Raw genomic sequence first — 16,247 nt, 5'->3', positions numbered from 1 at the left:
TGCAGTTTTCATTTAATATTTTATTCATAGGATTGGTCTGTGTCAATGAAAAATCTTTATAAGCATGTTTTAAATGGCCATTATAGCTTACCTATATACATAAAATATTATTATATTGATGATATAAAATTATATATAATATACAATTAATATATAATTATCCCTGTATATCTCTATCTGTATAAGATTCATAATTCAACAAATGAGAATTAAAAAACACTAGGGGTCCCTCCTTTTAAAAGGAATCCTATGTGCTCTTTCTCTTCAATGAGGTGGCCGAGTGGTTTGGTGGTGGCGGCCTTGCGGATTCGTGCCAGACGCAGAGATGCAGATCTTTGTGAAGACCCTGACGGGCAAGACCATCACCCTCGAGGTCGAGCCCAGTGACACTATTGAGAATGTCAAAGCCAAAATCCAAGACAAGGAGGGTATCCCGCCTGACCAGCAGCATCTGATTTTTGCGGGCAAACAGCTGGAAGATGGCCGTACTCTGTCAGACTATAATATCCAGAAAGAGTCCACCCTGCACTTGGTGCTTCGCCTCTGGGGTGGCATCATCGAGCCTTCCCTCTGCCAACTGGCCCAGAAATACAACTGCGACAAGATGATCTGCCGCAAGTGTTACGCTTGCCTGCACGTGCTGTCAACTGCCGCAAGAAGAAGTGCGGCCACACCAACAACCTGCGCCCCAAAAAGAAGGTCAAATAAGGCCCCTCCACCGGCTCTTCCTTTGCCCGCAGGGCAGCCTCCTGCCCGAGCCCCAAGGGCCTGGGCCCTCAATAAAGTTTCCCTTCCATTGACTGGAGCAGTAAAAAAAAAAAAAAAAAAGGAATCCTATGTAATTTCTGGTCTACTTCGGTATGTGTGGATTATGCTTACAGCAGAACACAACTATACCTACTTGATAGAAGGAGGCACAAATTGGCTGCTAAATCAGACTTAAGTGAGTAGAGAGTGCTTCCTAACCCTTCTGTTTTAATCCCTTAAGCTTGCCAATTGGTATTTTCTGCCCTGCAGGTGTGTAGACTTAGCCATGCTTCCATGGGACTACTGGTGAGATTCCATCTGTCAGATCTCAAATTGACAGGAGTGGTAAGGCTAGGAGACTGGAGTGGTTCTTCCAGAGTTATTTTGCTCCCTGATGACAGCTAAGGAAAAATATGGGCAATAGGGAGTCTTTACTTTCTGACCCCTGCTTTTGGCTGAAGGAGAGAAGCCCCAAGAGATGTAAGTGCCAACTAGGATGGCTATGGTATTGAAGGTCTGTGTGTCTATACTGGACATTCACTGGCTTTCACAGAACTCAAAAGATGCCTGCAGACAAACTGATTTGCAGAAAGATCTAAAATCTGTCCAAGTGATAACCTTTGGAGAAAGAGCTGTAGGGCTTGAATAGGTCCTAAATTGTACACAGAGTACTACTGTAATTTACTTAGTGGCACTCACAAAGATTGACATGACAAATGCTTAAAGTTTTGGTTCAGATGTTTCATAAATATTTATTGATTACTGAGCTAGGCACCGTGGGAGATATACGAGATGTGGCTCTGCAGTAATGTGACTGATTTTTTAAAAACCACAAATTCCTAAATCATATATTCAAGTATGTGCTCTTTTTTGAGAGGTTAAATATTTTTCCAGAGATGTTGTCATTACTCAAAACTTTTCTAACTCCTTAGAGTTTGCTTTCAGCCTGTAGCGTATTTTATTTTATTTATTTATTTATTTTTTGGAATGCATCTCCTTTTTTTATACCTTATAAATTATATTTTAAATTTTCCTAAATGTACAGAGTGGAATAAAAGTGTGTGTGTACAGTTCTAGGAATTGTAACACATACACATCCGAGTAACCACCACCAGCCAAGTTACAGAACAATATTATGTTCCCTCCAGATTTCCTCCTGCTTCTCCTTTGCAGGAAAACCTTCCCCTGAGGCCTAACCTCTGGCAACCGGATCGTTTTGCCTTTTTGAGAAGGTCCTATGAAAGGAATCACACAGTACATGGACTTTTAACACTGCTTCTTGCACTTGGCATCACGTCTTGAGATTCACACAAGTCCTTGAGTGTGTCAATAGTTTCTTTCTCACAAAACAAAACAGTTTGTTTCTCTTTCTTGCAGAGTAGAATGCCATTGTATGTGTATGCCTTGGGTTTGTAGCCATCAGGAGTTGCAAGACATTTAAAAGTGTTCCCGGTTTTGGGCAATTACGACTGATACCTAGGAGTGGGATTGGTGGACCATATGGTAAGTCTGTGTTTAACCTTTTTTTTTTTAATTTTATTTTTATTTTTTTATTTTTTATTTTTTAAAGATTTTATTTATTTATTTGAGAGAGAGAATGAGAGATAGAGAGCATGAAAGGGAAGAGGGTCAGAGGGAGAAGCAGACTCCCTGCCGAGCAGGGAGCCCGATGTGGGACTCGATCCCGGGACTCCAGGATCATGACCTGAGCCGAAGGCAGTCGCTTAATGAACTGAGCCACCCAGGCGCCCTAACCTTTTTTTTTAAAACTTTTTATTGTTATATTAATCACCATACATTACATCATTAGTTTTTGATGTAGTGTTCCATGATTCATTGTTTGTGCATAACACCCAGTGCTCCACACAGAGTGTGCCCTCTTTAATACCCATCACCAGGCTAACCCATCCCCCCACCCCCCTCCCCTCTAGAACCCTCAGTTTGTTTTTCAGAGTCCATCATCTCTCATGGTTCGTCTCCCCCTCTGATTCCCCCCCTCTTCATTCTTCCCCTCCTGTTATCTTCTTCTTTTTTTTTTTTTAACATATAATGTATTATTTGTTTCAGAGGTACAGATCTGTGATTCAACAGTCTTGCACAATTCACAGCACTCACCATAGCACATACCCTCCCCAATGTCTATCACCCAGCCACCCCATCCCTCCCACCCCCCACCACTCCAGCAACCCTCAGTTTGTTTCCTGAGATTAAGAATTCCTCATATCAGTGAGGTCATATGATACATGTCTTTCTCTGATTGACTTATTTCACTCAGCATAACACCCTCCAGTTCCATCACAGCCTGTAGCGTATTTTAAAAATGTATGTCTATGTAAGATACATATATTTAAACATATATATTTAATTCTTAGAATTAGCCAAAATTTATTTGGTACTAAGTCCTATGAATCTGGTAGGAAATCAACATAGATAATATTCTGTTCATCTGAAATGATGTGTGACTGTAGAATACTGAGTCTGAGTTTTTGGATAAGGTTTATTAATTTCAAAGGAGATGTTCCACTGATACTGTATGAAATGCAGCATTATTGCAATAGGCTTGTTGCTTCTCAAAATGACTCTGAAGGAAAATACTCATTTCAATAACAGTTCTGATGTGTTCATAAAAAGTTAACTTCTTGGGATGCCTGGGTGGCTCAGTCGGTTAAGCATCTGCCTTTTGCTCAGGTCATGGTCGCGCAGGGTCCTAGGATGGAGTCCCACATCGGGCTCCTTGCTTGGTGGGGAGCCTGCTTCTCCCTCTGCCTACAGCTCCCCCTGCTTGTGCTCTCTCTCTCTCTCTGACAAAAAAATGAATAAAATCTTTGAAAACAAAAACAACAAAACAAAACAAAAGAAAAGTTAACTTCTTAGATAGGGAGCCACACCTGAAAACGGCCCTTAACCTTTAGGAATCTTCTGTCTTGTGGCGTGGAAACAAGTGTGTTAGAGAACAGGAATTTGTATTCATCACTTGGTGCTGGAGCAGGGCTGAGGTGACCATGTGATGCAGTCAGGAAGCAGGGGTGGCTGACCAGGCTCCCCTCTTCAGCTTTACACCCACCCTCAAAGGTATAGATAGTCTTTGTGTCAAAAATTCCCCTTAGATTTTCCCCTTTGAGTTTTCGTTTTCTTTGCTATTTGTTTTATTTAGATTAATTTATGTGAAAAGCGTGTTGAGTGTATTAAATTCCTCCTGGTTCCATGTTATTGCAGAACTGACTCTGGAAATGTGAAGTAAAGAAGGAAATCAATTAGCAAAAGTAGTTCAGGTTGGTTTCTTGAAGTAGGTGGGTGGGACTGATTTGAAGAAGTTCTGGAGAATAGATATGACATGCATGGCTTCAGTGCACATGAAATGCAAATTTATATAATGATTGTACATTCTCTGTCTAATGCATGGTAACATTGTCTTTTACATTAGAATGTGGGATACTCAGGGCAAGGGCTTCTGAGTTTTTTGTATTCCTCACAGCACAGAGCAGAGTGCAAGACAGATCATCAAGGCCTCCCCAGATGGAATTGTTACTCCCTGAGTCCCATCTTGTTTTCCCTTTTTTCCTTTAAAAAAACGTGGCGTCTGAGTCTGCTCAGGCCTCTATAACAAGATATCATAGACTGGTTGGCTTAAACAACAGAAGTTTATTTCCTCAAAATTCTGGAGGCTGGGAAGTCCAACATTAAGGTGCTGACTGATTCGGTTCCTGGTAAGGACTCTTTCCTTGGCTTGCAGATGGCTGGCTTCTCCCTTTGTCCCCACATGGCAGAGACAGAGCAAGCTTTTCTAAGGACATTAGTCCTACTGGATCAGTGCTCCATCCTTATGACCTCATTTAACCTTATTCTAAATACAGCCACATTGAGGGCTTCAACATATGAATTTTGAGGAGACACAGGTCAGTCCATATCACCGTTGGATCAGAGCCCTTATTACATTGTGCTGTGATAGTTTGTTTATGTCTATCCCCCATTGACTATGGTGTCCTTAGGTGCTAAGCACTGTGCTAGGCATTGAAAATCACAAAGACGGATCTTGCCCTCAAGGAGCTTATCATTAGTTGTATTTGCTTTCTATGGCTGCTGTAATGAATTAGTACAATCTTAGTGGCTTAAAACGACACAAATTTATTATCTGACAGCTCTATAGGTTAGAAGTCTGACACAGATCTCACTGAGCTAAAATCAAGGAGTCAGCAGAGCTGTGTTCCTTTTAGAGGCTCTAGGGAGAATCTGTTTCCTTGACTTTTCCAGCTTCTAGAGGCAGTCAGCATTTCTTGGTTTCTGGCCCCCTCTTTCTCCATCTTAAAGCCAGCAAAGTTGGGTCTCTGTGACCATTCTTCCATAGTCACATCTCCCTCTGAAAGAGCCAGGTAAGGCTTTCTGTTCTTCAGGATCCATGTGATTAGTCTGGGCCCATCTGGACAATCCAGCATAATCTCCCCATCACAAGGTCCTTAGTTTAATCACATCTGCAAAGTTCCATTTGCCATGTCAGGTAACATATTCACAGTTTCTGGAGGTTTAAATGTGGACATCATTGGTAGGGGGACATTATTTTGCCTATCACATTAGTGGAAGAAAGAGACATGTAAATCGGAGATTCAATGCAATGTGCCAAACGCAACAATGAAGATCTATTCAGGGTATGTATATATGGGAAGCGTACAAGAAGGTAGTTAACAAATGATAGTTATAAATGAGGCACTGGCAGCAAAGATGAAGAGGATGAGGTGGGTTCTATGGAGGTAGAATGGGCATAATTTGTGTTCCAACTTGATGTAGGGGATGAGGGAGAGAGAGAGAAAAGGAGTAGAATGACTTCCAGGTCCTGGATTGGGACTGGGCAGGCTTCTTGTTGGAAGCATGCTGGAGGGCACGGTTAGTTGCTCTTCCTGCCCTTCTCTCTTCATGACTACTCTGACTACAACCGTGTGGTGGATGGAGGGGTGATTCCTGGAAAAGTATGTTAGGCAGATATCCTACTAGGGATACACTTCAGTGGAGGAGATGATGCATTCAGGTCTGTCTTGCTCTTTTGCTTTTTAAAAAAGTTGAGATACAATTTACAGTGAAATGCACAGATCTTAAATGTTTAGTTCGATGAGTCCACGAATGTATACTCATATCTAAATCAAGATATAGAACATTTCCATCACTTTACAAAGATCTCTGGCGCCTCTCGCAGTCAGTCCCTACACCTCAAAGCAACCAGTACTCTGATTTCTATCAACATAGATAATTTTGCCTATTCCACAACTTCTTATAAATGGAAGCATACAATATGTACTCTTTGGTGTCTTTCGCTCAACATAATGTATCTGAGATTGAACTATGTTATTGCTGTATCAAACGTTCACTCCTTTTTGTTGCTTAGAAGTATGCCCAGACCGTACTTGCTCATTCATTCATCTTTTGATGGACATTTGGGTTATTCTTAGTGTTTTGGTCATTTGGACATTTTTTACATAAGTCTTATTAGGGTTAAAGGGAACTTTATAGGATTAAATGCTGAGATTAGAAAAGATGATTTCAGTTTTGAATAAGTTAAGTCAAAGGTACTTGTGGGACATTCAGATAGTGAGGTCCAGGACCAGTTGGAGTTCAGTCTATGGTAAAGGGGAGAGAGGTGGGCTAGCAATTTAGATTTCTGTAGTCGCTAGTCAGTATGTGGAATTAAACCCAGGGCAAAATCCTCGGGTAGAGTATAAAGTGTGAGATAGGGAAAGGCCCATGAATTAAATCCAGGAGAGCATGTGTATCTATTTGTAAAGAGGAACCCTCTAACTATGGACTCTGAGAAACCAACTGAGGGTTCTAGAGGGGAGGGGGAATGGGGGATGGGTTAGTCTGGTGATGGGTATTAAAGAGGGCAGGTATTGAATGGAGCACTGGGTGTTACACTCCAACAATGAATCATGGAACACTACATCAAAAACTAATGATGTAATGTATGGTGATTAACATAATAAAATTAAAAAAAAAGAGGAACCCTCAAAGGAGGCTGAGCAAGCACGACCACTTATCTTTGTGTCTCCAACAGCAGGCACAGGACCCGAGGCCCAGGCACGTCTCAATTTGCTACATTTAACAGAACGTGTGCAGAGTATACGCTCTTTGAGAGACCCTAGAGGAGGAGATAGATGGGCAGGAGAAATGGCATGAGGAGTCGCAAAGGCCCGAATGAGTGTGGTAGAGTGAAGAGAGGGAGTGGTGCGGTGTAAGCACGACAAGCTCCACCTTTGCTTCGACGGGGCTGGGAGATGGAATCATTAGAGTTGAATAATTAGGTAGGGTCAAACTACGCAGGTCCCGAAGTGGATATCAGATGGAAGAATTTAGACTCCACAGGCCGGCCACCTTGAGAAGAGCTGGGTTCTGAAGTAGGGCGTGAGAACATGAGATTTGCTTTTAGGAAGTGACTGGCGGCGACGGAGGTACGACTGCTACTGCTGGTGACGGGGCTGAGTGGTTATCAGGGCTTGCCACTGGTCTTTGGCTTTGTAGCTGAGGCTGATTCCCTGGCCAAGCGGTGTAACTGTGCGTCTGAGCCTTGGTAGCAGGAGACAGAGGTCGTGGCATCTGGCTGCAGCTGGGAGGCACTGCGTGCGCGCCGGGCCGAGGTGTCGGGTTGGGAACCCTCGCGCGGAATTGCAGCCAGGCGGGGCGCGGATGGGGCGGCCTAGGAACCAGGCCACGCCCCTCCCGCCCGCGCAGGCGCGCTGCGAGCCGTTAGCTGTCAGGAGCCGAGCGGCTGGCTGGCGGCGGGTTCCAACGTCTGCGCTGGAACCGGCTGACAGCACCCAGCGCGGCAGGGGCGACAAGGGCGGCGCGGCCTCGGCTCCCCAGCCAGGTCACAGAGGAGAGCAGGGACCAGCGGGCGGCCGGCGACGCTGGCAGGATGGGAAACCGGGAGATGGAGGAGCTGATCCCGCTGGTGAACCGTCTGCAGGACGCCTTCTCGGCGCTGGGACAGAGCTGCCTGCTGGAGCTGCCGCAGATCGCCGTGGTGGGCGGCCAGAGCGCGGGCAAGAGCTCGGTGCTCGAGAACTTCGTGGGCAGGTGAGAGCTCAGGGCGCGGGGGGCGGGGCTGGCGACCCCGCTCGGGGCCGTTGGAGCGCGCCCGGGCGGCGGGAGCCGGAGGACCTACAGGGGGCTGAGGCAGAATGGAGGGCAGAGCGGCGGTGTCCGTGGGGCGGGCGGGGTCGTCCCGGCTCCGGGCATCCTCCGTCTCCCCCCCCCCCCGCCCCCCGCGCCTGGTGGCCCTCCTGGCTGTCTTTCATCCTGCGATACAAAGCCATTTCCTCTCCGTCCTCCGGTTGGGGAGTCGGGGGAGGGGGTCCGCCCGGGATCGACTTCCCCCCCGCCCGGCGCGCCAGCCTCGGGGAGCCTGGATGCGTAGCGCGCCCGGGAGCTTCCCCGTCCCCGTCTCCTCTGTTTTCCCGGCTCTACATCCCCCTCCTTTTCCTGTCAGCCTCCCCAAGGCTCTCTGTGAGGCTTTGGGGTTTTATCCCCCCCGCCCCCCACGGAGATGCTGTCCTTCTCGCCCCGGTTCTCGGCTCCGCTCAGCTGTCTACTGTTCGAGACAGTCGTCCCTTGCCCCTAGCAGGAGAGGCGGGGTGCGAGGAGAAAGAAACCGTTTGTTGTGGTGAAGCTTCATCCAGCCACGCTTCCCCACCATTCTCCCTAAGAGTCGAAGAATAAAAGGTGGTGTGTTCGCGTGTGCACCTATTCACAGCTCCAGGCTTATGTCAGAGAAACGGAGGCACAGACTCTGAGTGGGGTGAACGTGGACTTGTGTTGCCCAGATGCCATGTCATTCCTGCATCATCTCGGAATTGACCAGCATCTTTCTCGCACTCTCTCTGCGCCCCCTCCCCCAGCATCATCTTCCGTTCCCTACGTTCTCATCTGTCCTGCGAGTCTTCAAGATAAAATACTGAATCTAAATTATAGTTATGGGTTTCATCGTGACTCTTAACACAGAAAAAGCGAAAGGATTAATTTTTTTGAATTGAGAATCAGCATTTCTTTCCCCTGAGCAATTCGTGAGGGATTAAGTTACCTTAACGGCCTCGCCTGAGGAGTGCAGACATTTGCCAAGAAAAGCCCGTTTAAAAGCATTACGAAAGCTGAAATCTGTTTCCTATAGTAAACCAGGTAGAAATGTACGGCAGTAAGACAGTGGGCCGGAGTGGGGACAATCCAGAGATTGTACTTTACTCTTTTTATTTGGCTGGTTAAGTGATTTTAGATTCAGAAGGTTCCTGTTCCTTTTTTTCTTTTTTTGTTAGTGTTTGGTCGTGTGTAAAATTTCGATATTCCCACAGCTCCTTTGGGAATGTTAGTGTCTATAAAGTGCATATTCTTCTTTCTCAGTTGATGCTCTGATAGTCTTCTTTTTTTCCTTGTATGAACTAGAAAAGCTTAGAATCCTAATAAAAAAGTAAAATTGCTGACAGTTGGCTGGTATCTTTGCCTGTCTCTTAATCACTTCTGTTTTACCATTTTGAGTGATGAGAAAGTGATGGTAAAACATTTTACATATGTCGTCTTAGACTAATGGTGAAGTGATGGATGAATGTGATTTCAAACATACATGGGGCAGTCATATAACTTAATAAGGGTTTTACTTTTTTGGATTTATTGTCAATGAAATTCACTAAGTTTAGAGTGGGATCCATAGGGAAAGTGAGGCTTGAGGACAATGTATTTTTGAATTTTCAAACTCCAGGACATTTAACATGGTACCCTAATAGTCATTTAACTACTTTTATTTTTTAAACAAATACTTAAAGATTAAAATAGTAATTCAAATGCCATTACCATGTTTTTATGCATCTTTCATATATTTACTTGGATGGGCCGTATTATAAATGCATTGTTTGTGTCAAGAGCTTTTGAACCTAATGTCAATTTTAGGCACGTATCTCAATTCTGTCCCGACACACTTCTTAATGCTATAATAAAATTGTATACATTTCCCCTCACTAGCTATCGTCGTTTAAAATGAGAATTTCAAAAAAAGAGATATGGAAGAGTAAATTATTTTAGCTTAAATGTTTTTATGATAGAATGAAAAATAGGGACATTATAAGCATTATACAAATCAGAGCATTTAGCAAAATACGTTAGTATTTTGTTATACTTTTTAAAAAAGTTTTACCAATAATTAATTACTGTTAAAATATCAAATCAAAGGATGAACATAGAGGGCAAAACTCATTTAATAAATATATAAAGGCTTTATTATCTGTGGAGATGACACTTGCCTTGCAGAGCTTATATATTAGGAAAAAAATTAATTAAAAAGGTCATTTGACTTTAATAAAGGTTTCTGTCATTGAATTATTGAGGAATCTAATTTCTAATTATAAACCAACCTTAGGGAAAAAGGAGTTCTCAATTTTGAAAGGAGATTGGTCCTAGGCAGAAAAAAACTACTCATATTCCACTATAACCTTTTATCTTTTTGTTATCCAGCAATTTTGCAATAAAGGTAAGGTCCTTTCCTTTAAGGATGAAACTTTCTTCTTTTACATGTAGTTGTTTTCATTTTAAGACTCTGGCGTATGTGCAGTTATCGAATGTAGTCATAAAACAAGGGGTCATTGCTTGTGTGAATTGTGTTTGCTCTCATTTAAGCTTGTTCTCTTCAAAATAATGATGCATTTTCCTCAATATTTAACAATCCGTACTTAATGGACTATTTTCTTCTCTCAGATATATATTGACTTTTTTTTGATACCACTGAATGAATTTGGTTGTGAATGTGTTTACTTCATTTAACTAGCTGTAAAATCCAATTTTGGAGTGACAAGTTTGAGATTGTTATGAATAAAATGAGTCGTGAATGAACTACTTGTTTGTGATTTTCTTTCTGAAGTGATGAATTTACATATTAATGTAATATAGTGTGAGTAACCAGATTGTTCTTTTGGTTGTTCAGATGAGATATAGACTGGCAGTGAGAGGCAGCGTAAGGTCTAATGAGTAGAAGCTGAGACCCATGGTGTGAATATAGGGGTTCATTATCTGGTGTGGGGGTCTGCCCATTTGTCTGGTTTGTGTATGGAAGAACTGAATTTACTCAACTACTTTCATATCCATTTTTTTTTTTACAGTGCAGTGAGATGATGATGATAGTGGTTAACATTTATTGAGAGCTTGCTATGCATCAGGTGTATTCTAAAGGCTTTTACATGGGTAATCTCATTTAATACTCATAAAACCTCACAAAGGAAGGTACTCGTACGAGTTTCATTTTACGGAAGAAGGAATTGAGTTTTAGAGAGTTTGAGTAACTTGCTGATGGCTAATTTAATTTAACATAAAAACAGTGGAGCTAGGATCCAACCTGTCTGGGCTCTATACCTATACTATAAAACCTCTGTGCCATATTGCTCCCTCCATACTTAGATTTACCAAATCCTCTGATAAATACTTTTAACTTCTTTCTTTGATAACACTTAAAAGCACCACCTAAATGAACAAGAAGCTGCCATATTAATAGTATTATTCATATTAATTTTTGTCTACCTCGCCTCATTTCACAGATTTGAGGCAACCCCTTAGGCAGAAACAATATTAGTTAAAAGATAGGTACTTTACTATATTAGACATTCTTGAAGGGAGCTCCAGCATGTAATCGGGTTGTTTATTTAAGTATGTGTTTAGAGTACATATAACTTGTTTATGGAGGTGTTAAATGAAAACTGTACTAGTTGCTAATGTGCAAATGTTTTGTAATGATATACTTGTTAAAAACATTAGTTCTTCAATGCTAGTTATATAGGCAGAGAATTCCACATTATTTTATTCTAGTCTGAGTGGTAAATAGACTTTTAATTTTGTACAAGTAGAGTAGGTTTTGTGATTAATGATTAAAAAAAGACTTAAAAAAAAGACTTTTTTAAAAGTGACTATGTTGAGGGAGTGCATTTCAATGTGGAAATGTCAAATGTATATTTATTTAATTATGATGTTTGAAAGACAGATATGTTGATTATCTAATTAAAGTTTTTTTGAGAGAGAACCTTAATAGCCATTTGATGCTGTTGTTGCAATGGACATAACCAGATAATTAAAAAAAAAAAATCCGTAAGGCATTTATATGGCTTAGATAGACACTATTCTTAAGTCCTTTGACTGATTTCAGGAGAGTAGTTAAAAATTGAGGAGGGAAGAGTTCTCCAACTGCAAATGAGATTAGGCATAGAAGCATTCATATTAGTAAAACTTCTTAATTCAGAAATAGGTTTGTATTGAGGGAAAATATTTTAAACATCAAAGCACCTGAATTAGTGAATATTTTTCAACAAATGCCTTCCAGGTGTTAAAATTATTAGGTAAATGGATGCTAACAATTAAGTTGTGATAATTTTTGAAAATTGTGCTTTATGTTTCCCAAGAGTCCATTTAAATAAAGAATCAGACACATGAACTTTTTTTCATCCAGCGATGAATTGTTAAAACCTGAAATTACAAAGATATTTTTGCTGAATCAACATACATAATGTACTTCAGGTTTTCACAAATCTACAGTTGGTAGGATTTAAGTACCACAATCAACTTAATTCTTTTTTATTAATAGTATCTGCGAAGCAATACAACCAGGTAAACTGTCCTGGATAGGATATCTCTGTTTTGAAATTTACTTTTGATTAACAGATATCAAAAAATGCACTTGATTAACTTCTTTAAGAATCAATTTGGATAGGCAGTCATCCAGAACTTTTGAGGAATGGAAAGTTAATAGTTAGCTATGCTATTATGCTAGAGATTATTAGGTTATCTACATTTAGTATATTAGGTGTTTTTCTTAGGTAGTAGTACCTTTTATTAGGGCTAGTAAATGGAATTAAATTATGATGGTTTACTTATTAATATAATTTATTTGATATTGAGGGTACTATAAGCAGCTGAAGGAAATAGATGATTTTTTTTCTCTCCCACCAGAGCCAAGTGGAGAGAGCCCTGAACTAATGTACTGTATAGAAGAATCCATTTTTTTTTTTCCTGTATGGCCAAAGTTTTGCCTACCTCTAAGTCTGCTTTGTAATTTCTCCCACTCTCAGCATTAATTGATTAATTAATTAATTAAAAACATTCTTTTTAGAGAGGGGGTAGGGCCAAAGGGAGAGAAAGAATCCCACAACCCTGAGGTCGTGACCTGAGCTGAAATCAGGAATCAGATGCTTAATGCTGAGCCACCCAGGTGCCCCTCAGCATTAATTTAAAAATCCCAATGGATTATATAATACTAAACACATTTATATAAAGTGGAAGGAAGAAGGAGGTCAGTGTTTGTGTAGCCTTACTGGGTTGCTAGCATGGGCACTGTTAATATACTTTCCATGCTTTCCTTACTTTACCTGTTTTCACATCCCCATGTCAATAGGGGAAGAAACTCAGGGTTAGAGAGGAGTAATTTGTGGAGGGTCACATGGCTCGTAAGTGGCCAAGCTGAGGTTTAGCCTTGGATATGACTCCTGTTGGTACTCTTGAGAAATATGAGCAAATCAAGTCAATGAGCATGTATTTATTGAGTTCTGAGTATGCTGGGTAAGAATATAGTAGGAAGTATGAATGCCCAGAAGCTGATGTATGTATAAAAAGAGAACTGACAACATAAGGTATGAGATCTCAACTTTCAAGTGGTTTTGTAAAATAAATGCAGTTGGGTATAATGCAAACTGGGACAAAATAATTTATACTATGTCAATTTATTTTTACAAAAAAGAGAAAAAAACCTTGAAAACCCACAATTCTGAAATTGAATTGGGATATAAGAGGAAAGTAGACGGTATATGAGTTTCCAGTGTCATTTGGCAGCTGGTATCATTTTAACTCAAGGCTGCATGTACTGAAGTATCGATGTCAAAGTGGGGAGGTGGTTATCTGTGTCTCAGTGTCTGACTCCACAACAAAGCATTTAATTTAGACTATCACTTTATCATGAAGAGATACTATGTACTGGAGAGGGCCTGAGAGAAGAGTAGGAGGAAAGAAAAAAGGTTGGAGAGATTAAAAATATAACTGGATGCAGTGAAGGCTAAGCGAGAGTGGGTTGGATTAGGCCAACTGCTTTATAAAAAAGGACCTCTAAGGCGCTAATGCTGAAGGGAGTGGAATTCTATTCTTTTTATTGTTATTTTTTTTATTTTTTAGAATAAGGCATTTAGTTAAAGTAATGAAGTAAATCGAAGACAAAATGTCAGGGAAAATGTTCTAAACGCAAACCTGAGGGGCGCCTGGGTGGCTCAGTTGTTAAGCGGCTGCCTTTGGCTCAGGTCATGATTCCAGGACCCTGGGGTCGAGTCCCACATCGGGCTCCCTGCTCCGTGGGGAGCCAGCTTCTTCCTCTCCCACTCCCCCTGCTTGTGTTCCCTCTCTCAGTGTGTCTCTCTGTCAAATAAATGAATAAAATCTTTAAAAAAAATACATAAATAAATAAAGGCAAACCTGAGAGTGGAATGTGTTGATATTGTTTAGAAGTGGGGGAGGGTAAAGGAAGAGAGTTGACACTAAACGATTTGCATTTCGTGAGTTAAACATTGTTCTGGCAAATTAGAGGGTTTATTTATTTATTTTTTAAAAAGATTTTATTTATTTATTTGACAGAGAGAGAGATAGCGAGAGCAGGAACACAAGCAGAGGGAGTGGGAGAGGGAGAAGCAGGCTTCCCGCGGAGCAGAGAGCCCGATGCAGGGCTCCATCCCAGGACCCTGGGACCACGCCTGAGCCGAAGGCAGACGCTTAACGACTGAGCCACCCAGGTGCCCCTAGAGGGTTTATTAATACCAAGTTGGTGTTTTGTTTTGTTTTTGTTTTTGTTTTGTCTTAGGTAGCTTAGCTTTGCTTTTATCAGTAGCAAGGACAGGCATCTCACTGGGTTCTGTAAGAAACTTTCTTCTGTCTTCATTTCTTTGCTAACTTCCTGGATCTACATTAGGATACAGAGAAACCAAGAGATTTGCCCAAGGTCGGAAACAGAATCAGAGTTGAGTTTGGAACTTGGTGTTCAGAACTGGGAGCCCTGTTCAGGTCATCATCTTACTGTTTTAAAGTGCCTCCCTCTTACCCTCACTCTGCCTCCTCCTCTTCCCATTCCTTTCCACTGGACCAGTCTTTCCTCCTCCTTGATCTTTCCCTCCATTACTTTACTTGATAGCAGACCCGCAGTGATAATTCACCCTCCCATGCCCCGGTACACAACAGTAGAAGGAAACAGGGAGCAGGATTTTTGTCAGATTTAGACTTAGACCAGGTAATTTGGCTGAGATAATATACATTAGTATATTTGTGACTTTTAGGAAACAGGCCCAGGGAGAGATTAAATGAAATAGTGGATGTTTTCACACATTATTAATGTTTTCCCATCAGATGGGCATATCTAGAACGTTGTGCCTGGGATGGTCACTGATAGACCTTGCTTAAAACCAAGGAAAGCTTCTGAAAAGTTGAGGATAAGTAAATAATATAAATCTGGAAAGGTTGCTATTTTAAGAAACGAGTGAACTTTTTGGTAAAATAAAAGATAAGTATTGGGTAGCGAATTCTCCCCTTCAATTTTGCCTGTTTCATATTTTACTTTTTTGTTTGTATTCTTAGAGTGAAGCCCATTGATATCATAGAAATTATTTTAATAATTAATTTCAACAAGCATTAATATTGTGTTAAATCCTTAATGTTAATTGATTAGAAAGGCAAGATAGTTGTTGAGGAGAAGGAGGATATATTTGATCCATGAATTATGTGAATGGTACAGGACAGGTTTAGATTTTGTTTTTCTCTGACATCCCTGCTGAAAGGCCTCTATTTCTAGAAGTTTAAACTGTGTGCCTCAGTGCTCTTTTGTGACAGGTCTCATTTTCCTATCCCACTGCTTCAAGGTCATGATATACCCATGAATAACACATACATACTTATTAGAAGTGGGTAGGGCTTCTGAAGGACCTCATTGTCTATTGTTTCAGTGGCTTGGAATTGAAAAGACAAATCCATTTAAATTAGTAACTTGGTGGGTAACTAATCTTATTTATGGTATTTTTTTCTTCAATCTCAAAAAGCCAATATTTGAAAAGGACTCATCATATCCTGGTAAGAGAGTGCAGGCTTTGCTCACTGGTGTTTCAGTCCCACTTCTGACTCTTGTTAGTAACATGCTCCTCAGCAAGGCACTGAACCTCCCTGGGACTTAATTTCCTCATCCGCAGTATAGACATAGTAATACAGACTTTATTTTTTTATGTGCGTGTGAGTTCTAAGTAAGATAATGTATAATGTATGGCCCATAATATGCACTCAGTGAATGATGACTGTGATATGATGATTTATAAGAAAAATATATTTTTGATCATTCATATGATCAAAATATATTTCTTTTTTTAATTTTAAGATTTTATTTATTTATTTATTTGGGGGGGAGGAGCAGAAGGAGAGGGACAAGCAGACTCTGCTGAGTGTGGAGCCCAGTGTGGGGTTTTTTATCTCTCAACCTT

The 16,247-nt window shown here is 41.1% G+C and overlaps 1 protein-coding gene and 1 pseudogene across 3 annotated transcripts in view; both read left to right on the top strand.

Moving 5' to 3' along the window:
* The first annotated feature begins 289 nt into the window (after positions 1 to 289).
* On the top strand, positions 290 to 754 carry LOC114224001 (ubiquitin-ribosomal protein eL40 fusion protein pseudogene; annotated as a pseudogene).
* Positions 755 to 7,510: 6,756 nt separating this feature from the next.
* DNM3 (dynamin 3) overlaps positions 7,511 to 16,247 on the top strand; it is a 575,404-nt gene continuing 566,667 nt past the window's right edge. For all 3 annotated transcript variants that reach the window (XM_028123031.1, XM_028123033.1, XM_028123032.1), the window contains exon 1: positions 7,511 to 7,806. In XM_028123031.1, the coding sequence (XP_027978832.1) occupies positions 7,646 to 7,806 (161 nt within the window). In that variant the 5' untranslated portion in view covers positions 7,511 to 7,645. The remainder of the gene's footprint in view (positions 7,807 to 16,247) is intronic.

Source organism: Eumetopias jubatus, unplaced genomic scaffold (assembly GCF_037043125.1).
Source record: "Eumetopias jubatus isolate StellerSeaLion01/CBP00866 unplaced genomic scaffold, mEumJub1_p1.0 scaffold_12, whole genome shotgun sequence".
Lineage (NCBI taxonomy): Eukaryota > Metazoa > Chordata > Mammalia > Carnivora > Otariidae > Eumetopias > Eumetopias jubatus.
Note: the sequence above shows the minus strand (reverse complement) of the source record. Positions and strands in the feature narration are given on the sequence as shown.